General features: G+C 34.8%; 1 protein-coding gene across 1 annotated transcript in view; it reads left to right on the forward strand.

Moving 5' to 3' along the window:
* The window catches only part of LOC103076114 (doublecortin domain-containing protein 5-like), a 250403-nt gene extending 242390 nt beyond the window's left edge, over window positions 1-8013 (forward strand). Inside the window, exons 27-28 of the mRNA XM_007460935.1 lie at window positions 5206-5356; window positions 7865-8013. Coding sequence (XP_007460997.1) covers window positions 5206-5356; window positions 7865-8013 — 300 coding nt within the window. The remainder of the gene's footprint in view (window positions 1-5205; window positions 5357-7864) is intronic.
* Window positions 8014-9364: the final 1351 nt, after the last annotated feature.

Below are 9364 nucleotides of genomic sequence, written 5' to 3' on the forward strand. Positions count from 1 at the left end.
GAAGGCAGCTAGCTGTCTGTAAGCCAGGAGGAGCTCTCACCAGAAACCAAATCAAACCACAGCTTGATCTTGACTTGCCAGCCTCCAGAACGGTGAGAAATAAATTTCCTTTGTTTAAGCCACTCAGTCAATGGTATTTGTTTTGGCAGCCCAAGCAGACTAAGATAGTGACTATTGTTATGGAAAATTTAGAAAAACTGCAAAACCATATGAAACATACGAATCTATTGTAATCACTATGAATTTTTTGATTATTTGAATAACATTTGTTCTGTTTTCTAATTATAAAACAACATACAGCCAGTGCATTAATATTAGAAAAAGGAAAAGCGCCAAGAAGGAAATGAAAATTCTATCACCCACAAATAACCACAGTTATTAAAATTTTAGTAGATATATTCCTATGGTTTCTATATGGTTATTTATATATTTGTTTGCCATTGTGATCATAGTAGATCACATGGTATATATAATTTTGCAACCTGTGTTATTCGCCTAACAAACTGTTGTGACTTTTTGCCCACATAATTTAATATTCTTTAACAAAACATTATTTTCAATGGCATCATCATCTTCTATCAAATGGATGGATTATTACTTACTCATCCAGTTTTCTATTGTTTGCCATTTAGGTTGTTTTTAATTTTTTGCTATCATAAAGCATGCTCCAATGAACATATCTATATATAAATCTTTATTTAATTTTCTGATTATTTCCCCCAGATAAATTCCTAGAAGAATTGCTAGGTCAAATTATGTAAATGTTCTTGAGAATTTTGATAGCTATCGCCAGCTTGTTTTCTAGGACCATTTCAGGAGTCGATGGTCCCACAAGTGGTGAATGAGAGTTCCCACTTACCTGCTGTTTATATATGAGTTATCAGCAATGCTAATTGCCATCACTTAGAAACATGTATTTGCAGGTTGACAGGAGAGAATGTTATATCCGTGCTTTAATTTATATGTCTTTAATTATTTGTAAAAGTGATTTTGACTTGTTTTGCTTTGTTTTACCATTTATTAGTAATCTGTGAATTCCTGACAAATTCTTTGCTATTTTTCTGCTGGAAGTATTTTTCACACTGATATGAATCTTCTTTTTTTAAAGTAACAAGCCTACTATGTGTAACTTTGTCAGATTTATTGTAACAATTATCCAATTTGCCATTGTGTCTAGGAGAATTTTTAAGGTACAGAAATTGATATATTTTAAAAGTTTGTTCTTTGCTTTTCATGTTCCAATAGTATTTTACTATCATCCTTATGTCATATAAAGATTCATCTTAAGATTTTTATAATTGTGTCTTTCCCTTTTACTTTTTAAACTGTGTGAAACTTCCTTCTGGTGTAAAATTTGAGTGAAGCTATTTTGTCTGTTTTATTTATTGGCTTAAAATTGTTATCTCAGCCCTACTTGCTGAATAATCTTTTTTGTTCTCCCCATTGAGTTGGAATACAAACTTTATAATATGCTAAATTCTTATTAGCTTCTGCTTTTAAGCTATCTAATACTTTTAGAATTACTATAGCTTTTTAATATCTTTTAATATCTGATAGAAGTTGCCTATTGTTGTACTTTGTTTTCAGATTTTACTTGATTATCCTTGCCTGTTGATTTTTATAGATGAAGTTTGGAATTACATTTCAACACCCTAAAATCATCCTACAGGAGTTCTGACTGTAGTTATGTTAGGCTATTAATTACTTTCATAAGAATTGACACCTTTTACAATATTCAATCTTTGCAGCCAGATTGAATTCTCTGGCATTATTTTATATACATATACATCTTTTTTTGGTCCTTCAGTAAAGTTTTATAATTTTTTATAAGGAAGGGCCTCACATTTTAAAATAATTGACATTCTGAGTTGGTTTGATGTTGGAATGAATTTACCCCCACTGTATTTTTTTAAATACTTTATTTTTGGTGAACAACATAAAACTACTGATGTTTTATAACTTATTTTGTGCTTGGCCACTTTATTAAGCATTCTTTTTGTTATTAATTTCTCATTCAATTTACATAAATTTTCTAAGAATGAAATCATATAAAGTTCACATGGTGATGATTTTGCCTACTCCTTTAGAAAAACTGTTTCTCTTATTCTGATTTTTTGTTTTATTGCATTGATTATAATCATAAAAGTAAATATTCCTAACGATGGAAAAAAAGAAGAAACAGCATCTTTTTCCCCCATGAATAGCTAGAAAGTTTGAATGCTTTGGTTTTTCTTTTCCTTGCCCATGTCCCTTTTTGGTGATGTTTTACATTTTTACTTTATTTTTTCTCTATGGAGACTTACCTTAAAATTTTAAATTCATTTATTTTCTGACCATTTTTATAACAGCTGTATCATGTTCTAGTGGTCTTACTGCTTAATATTAGTCACTTTATATTATGACTTTTCCATGGTGATGGAATTTCATTCATTTTTTTAATAATCCGAAATGTATCTGAGTAATATGTTTTCTGAGTTTTTGTACACATAAGGATATCTTTTGTTTCCTGTAACCTAAGTAATAATTTAGCTGGATACTGAGTTCTTATACTGAAACCCTTTCCCCTAAAAACTTCAGAGATTTTCTTTCATTTTTTTTGGTATTCATTGTTGCAGAAAACAGGTCTAAACATAACTGAATTTTTCCCCCATGTCTGAAAGTCATACTTCTTGCCCAGTTATATTTAAATACTAGTCATTTTTTTTCATTAACTTTGCCTTATCCTAGGTTAGCCTGTTTGATCTGAAGACATGGGTCTTTGAAACAGGAACGTTTTCTTCTGTTTTTTGAATAATTGCTTAAGTTTAATTTATTCTGAATTCTTCTCCAGTAACACCAATAATGTATAGGTTTAATATCTGATGTCTTGACATTCCAAATGTTACATTTTTCTCATAAATTTTGTCTTATCCTTTCTCTGTATCCTACAAGATTTTCTCAACTTAGCCCTCCTTAATACTGATTTGATTTTCTACAAAATTGAGTCTGCTTTTTCCTGCTTTTAAGACGGAGTTTAATTCTGCTATTGAGTCTTTTATTTCCTTACCTCTCATTCGGCTGTCTATTCATCCCAATTTACACCTCTGTTTCTTCTCTTACCAGCTGTGTGACCTTGGTTATGATATTAATCTCTTTGTTCTCCATTTTTCTCATCAACAAAAGGAGGATAATAATTGTTTCCACAGAAAAAAATTAGATTGTCCTTAGAAACTTTTAGAAAAGTTTCTAGCCCACAGGAATGTGCTAGTAAATTTGAACTGCTATTGTTGTTACCATCGTCATTATCACCATCATTATCTCTGCCTGCATCTCAGCAATGCTCCTTTCCCTTGAGCTGTTGTCTTCTCATTTCTGTGTGTGTGTGGGAGTGTGTGTGTGTGTTTATGGAAGTCGTATTTTACCAAATTTGGGGGGAGCACAATATAGGTACTCTCTAAAATGTATTTGTGCTGTAAATCTTTTTTTTAAATCTTCACCTTGTGTACAGATACCATTTTTATGTTGTAGAATATTTTCATAAGCCTCATATAGTTGCTGATATTCATTTTTCTATTTATATCTCCTCGTTCAAGGAGAGATATCTTGACAGAAGACATTAGTTCTCCTTTGTTCTCCTAAATTTTGACTTGGGAGCTGTTAGGATCCACCCCTAGATCCTGAATCAGAATCAAATTGCTGCTGACTGGCTGTTATTTAGCAAGAGGTGTAGGACTGCATTTAAGTCCATTCTCCCACTGCTCTTCTCTAACTATCCCACTCTACAGATTGGAATGTGTTCTGGGATAATTTCCATTACTATTCAATTCAGTGCATTCATCTCTTGCTCACAATAGTGGGTGAAAACTTCACTCTCTGAATTGCATTATCTCACCACTTCCTTCATGTCTTCCTTCATATTACTGATTCATTTTCCAAATGCAAGATGCCTTTACTTGCCCAGCTCTGCCCACTGCCACCCTGCATTGTTGTGAGTTGTAGCCCCTAATTCGATATATAAAAAGAAGTACTGCAGTCACTGCAGTAGCCATGAGAGAGATTCTTGGGGTGATGGGAATGTTCTAAAATTGTATTGTGGGACGGTTGCACAACTTTATCAGTTTACTACAAATCATTGATTGTTTCGTACTTGAAATTAATGAATTTTATGGCATGTAAATTAAACCTCAATAAAGCTGTTAAAAAATTTTTTTTTAATTATAGAAGGTGAGTTGGAACTCATGTGGACCTGGCTCCTTCATTTTGGGAGAGCAGGTGTTTGACCTGCATGATAGGTAAAAGCCATACAGGCAGGTGTGTGGAAACCTCTTACTTTCCTCCTGCTTGCTTGCATTGTTTTGTCTTAAAGTCTTATTCGGACTAATGGAGCCTCCCTTAGGGGTCTGGTGACAGGTTAGCCAATCTTTTTAGTACTCTTGACACTTCGTATCTGTACATGTGTTTTTATGAATATTTCAAGGAAAATTGAGAGAAATTGAATTAGGCCCCTAAACATAGTTTTTTAATTTACCAATTGAAAAGAAAAAGACTTTTGATAATAGAATCATAGAGTCAAAGAGGTGTTAGACCAAAAATTTGATTTTATAGTTAAAGAGACTCTTTCATAGGGAAGTTGCCTGACTTGTCTGATTCATACAGAGGCCAGAGCCAGGTCAGTGCTTTTGTCCTTCTAGCTTCTTGCTCGTTGGAAAAAAAAAAATTGAGCTATTCTGACAAGTCTAGATTCTTCAAGCCAGGGTCTTTCATATTTAGGCATTTCTTAAACAGCAAGAAGCCTCTACTGCATAGAAAAATAGAGAACTACAAGGACAAATCCACTGACAAGCACTGAAGTTCCTTACCGTTTAACACATTAGGGAACATTTGTAAGCCCTTCTTCTCATCTCCTTCTATACCTCTTCCTTTTTTTTTGTTTAATTTTTATTTGAATTTAGTTGATTTACAAGTTGTGTTACTTTCTGCTATACAGCAAAGTGAATCAGTTATACATATGCATATATCCACTCTTTCTTTAGATCTTTTCCATATAGGTCATTACAGAGTATTGAGTAGAGTTCCCTGTGCTGTACAGTGTACCTCTTTCTAACAATTATAAGTAAAATGAATATTTATATCATGATAATAGTTCTCTTAAAGGAGTTGATTCTTTAATATGTAATTATGGTGTGACATTCCACATCCCAGTATGTGTGTCCCTTTGTGTTTCAGCTGCTGAGTGACTGCTCCTCTCGTCTCAAACTGGCCCACCCAGCCAGAACACTGTACACCCCTGACGGAGAGCCAATTCTCTCGTGGGACGACATAGAGCAAGACATGGTCATCTGTGTGTCCACAGGGCATGGCTTTAGAACCCAAAGAGGTATGGGTGACGTTTTCTTTTCCATCAAGTGTTTGAAGAATTAAAGCATTCACTTGTTTCTTCAAAGAGCTTGTTTACTGAATTTTACATCCCATCATGATGATTTTTAATAATTATCCTCCTCCACGCTTTTCTACTCCATGTTACTAAAGTTAAATTCAAGTATTTATTTGTTGGAACCTCACTCTTGACACTGTTTGCTCTAAAGAATTCAAGTTCTGTTAGTCTTGAATTTTATCCAAGGGGCTTTATTTGTAGAAATTCTAAAGGGCCTCCTTCGAAGGTATTCATTCTTTAGCATGAACCCTGAGGAAAGTGAGGCTTCCTTGACTTCCCACTCTGCAAGTTATTTAAAACTTAATGTTTCATTAATAGCAAATATACAGTTTACAGATTTTTTCTTTAGTAATAAGTAAATATATGCTTGTTTTATTATCTTGTCTATCCTTTGATTATTTTCTTTGATAAATGTTAGAAATGGAAAAGAACATACGTTTGTTATTAAACTAACTCTCGTCCTTTATCCTATTTATCCTGAGGAATTTAAAACCCTTTTCTGGAGTAGGTATACATTAGCAATGACATAATTTTCAGGATATTCTGAAGAACACTGATATCATTTTAAAAGAAATTAAAAGATTCAGAAGTGAATTACCTGGGGTCCTTAAAATAACTAATGCTAGATTATCTCTTTTAAAAGTCACCATAGGCTTATTATTACTATGTTGTATACAAGGTATATAAACCGAAAACTTTTAAAACAGTTGCAATCATATCTTTACACTTAGCCCAGAAGGGATAAAAGTATAGGAACGGAAACTAAAAAGTAGGAAGATAAGGATTTACTGGGATGCCTAGCACTGTTCTGAGGATGCCACACATATTCCCCCAGCACCATATTACATCAAGGAAGAGGTGCCAATCTTTGTATTCTTTGTATTCTGTTGTCCCATCATTCACCAGTACCCCTCACTCCAGCTCTTGGTTATCCTCACTATGTGATTACTTAGAAGAACACACCAATGATGGGGTTCCTGTCATGAATAAGTATTAGTTGACAGCTTTCTGTGTTCCTAAAGTACATAGCCGATAAAAGAAATATAAGCCAGGGTTCCTTCGCTGAAAGAGTTTTCGATCTAATTGAGTATATGAACACACTTGAAGTAACTGAATAGTAAGCAAACAAGTGGTGCAGTAGAAGGTACTTTCCCAATCCCTTCATTATTTATGCTTAATCTTTCATACTCTTGGAATGACTTTCTGTTACCTGGACCCCACCCTCCTGGCCTCACTGTATTCATTAGGCCTTTGTGATAAATAAAGCTAAGTATGCTTCAGGCAACCTAGCCAAAAGGGTATCCAAAACACGAAGAGATATGTAGGCTGCCTTCCCAGAAGCAAGCTTGTTACCAAGAAAAACTGCAAAGAGAAAAGAGAAAACTAGAAACGCAAATATTACTCTCCTTACCATTTTCCTCCTTGTTAGCTCTTTGGACCTCTGACAAGGCTATGTAGACAAACATGCATTTCTGCATCTTCAGTTCTTTAACCACATGAATTACTATGACGTGAAAGAGTTGTTTCTTCTCCTCTGAAAATGGGTCCCCATATTACATTAATGGTGAAAGTGTTGGCGGTTTCCCCAGTTGTCTAAGTTCTTTTCGGTGGGTGATATGTGTTCTAGAAAATCTGATTGATAGCAGAGAGTCTAATTTAGTTGCTCTTTAGAAAGTTCTTTTATTATATGAGCTGTCATTTTATTATTTTTCCTGAAATAATTGAGAAATAATCATTTAGTAGAAATCTAAATACTCAGAATGCTTTAAAACAAGAGAGAAATGCTACTAGCATTTATATATATTATATATACATATATATATAACATATATATACTTGTGAAGGGACATTTAATTAAACGTTCTACTCATAATTTTTCTGTGACCTACTGGCTTAACTATGTAGTAGAAAATAAGGCAGCCTGGGAATTTCAAAACTAAACACCTTATAAAAACTTATTTTATGTGCTATAATGTAAAAACATTTAGCATGTGAAAGTTAGTCATCAAAGAATCACACTGGGTCTTTGAAAAATGGATTTGTTTTGGCAAAACAAATCAGATGCTGTTAGAATAGTTTCTTTCACACAAACCCCCAACAAAATTAAAAGGGTGCTTTATGCTGCTTGTCATCAAATCTAAACACTGTTCTCAATGCTGTGTTTACCATCTTTTCAGTGGGTTCAGTTTTTAGACCACTCCTAGGTTAGCTTCCAATTCAGGCTTTATAAAAAGCTTGAAAGGAAGCCCTCTCTAGCAACTGCCATTCTGTAGAAATCCAAAGGATGTTAACACATATCTGATGTGATAAGCAAGTCAAGTGTGTAATAAGAGAGGCCGACGTGGGAGTCGAGGATTTCTGAAGGATCTTCAAGATTTTCATCATCCTGAACTTTTAATTATTTTTCTATAAATACATTGACTTGTCTCTCAAAATAATTTTTTTTAACAGAGTTAAAGCAACTGGTGGAGGTCAGAGCAAATTATGCCCGAATCCGAAGGCAGCAGGGCCCTCAAGCCACAGACGCTGTGTTGTCACCATCCACAAAGCTTCAATCTCTGGTACCACTACACAGTGAATTCCTGTCAGACCCATCATAGTTTGTGCTGTGTTTCGCTGGGGTAGCCTGTGCGGACATACTCATATGCTTGCCAGGATGTTATATGATGATTAGTCATTGTTTTCATAATTTCATGCAGTCTATTTTAAAAGTTATACTACCCTCTACCTTTTACACAGGGTGGCATTTGATGCCTCAAATCTGTTCTTGGAAAGACAACAAAACTAGACAAAGCAATGCCAGTAAAATAACTATCTTAACGGTATTTTCTTCCAGGAAAAGAAAAAGGAATTTGACAATAAAAAAGACTGTTTGACTACCTAATACTAAATTTGACTCAAACTGACAGTCTTCTGGCTCAGCCACTATATTTTTCAAACTTCCATGTTAAAATCCTACATTTACTAAATGGAATGGCTGGTGGCCACCAAACACCACATGAATTGATCTTTCCTCCTCCCACTTTCCTTCAGTTTGGCTTGTGGTTACAGCACAGGACTCTTGATGGGGCACAGCTAGATGTTGTTCACAAGAGTGAAGCTGGATAATTCCTGACATAAGCTCAGTAACCAAAAGTCATAGACTGCGTCCTCAATACAGAAACTTAGGGAAAGGATATATGCACTACTTGTAAGAAAAGTTATATAAGGATTTTTCTTAAGGGGCCAAGGGAGATCCTTAGCAATCTTAAGTATCAATCTTACAGGGAAAGAAGAACTTACCTTTTAATTTCTTTCTGTGAGAAAGAAAGAATTTTTTTTTTTTTTTTTTTTTTTAACAGTGACAAATCAGAGTTTGGCTTCTGGTTCTGGTGAAAATTTTCCAGAGAAATGCTCTTCTCTCTCTGTCTCTGAGAGCCATTCACACCTCTGTCTGAATATCAATTGCAGCCTGGCTAGGTGTGTACAGAATGGCTCAGCTGGGCTCACTCTTCCATCCACCACTTTAATGTGATATAGGAAGGCAGTAGATCATTTCTACTGAAGGGGGCTCTTGGTAATCGCTGCAAAAGGCCTAGTATTTACTCCCAGTCTGCAAATCAGTAAGGCCGCATGAATAAGTTCCTGCTGCTTCCCACACCACTAAAAGCAGAGACCATTGAGGCAAAATTTCACATTACATGCACAACAATTTGCCCTTTCGCAGACATCTTCTCTATGTGTTGTGCACTGTTAGAGATGTGAAGTCATTCCGCAACACCTTTGTGATACGTATGAGAGAAAAATTGCACGTGTCCCCACCTTGCTTTTCCTTTTGTTTAACGAGAAGGGTTAAGGAACATGCTCTGGTCAGAAAGTGGGCCAGTAAGAGTCTTACCTGTTGGGCCTCTTCTTACAATAATAACTGGATTACAATCCCCAGAGACACGGAACTTGTTATTTCTTTTCAAA

The sequence above is a fragment of the Lipotes vexillifer genome, unplaced genomic scaffold (assembly GCF_000442215.2).
Source record: "Lipotes vexillifer unplaced genomic scaffold, Lipotes_vexillifer_v1.1 scaffold627, whole genome shotgun sequence".
NCBI classification, from domain to species: Eukaryota; Metazoa; Chordata; class Mammalia; order Artiodactyla; family Lipotidae; genus Lipotes; species Lipotes vexillifer.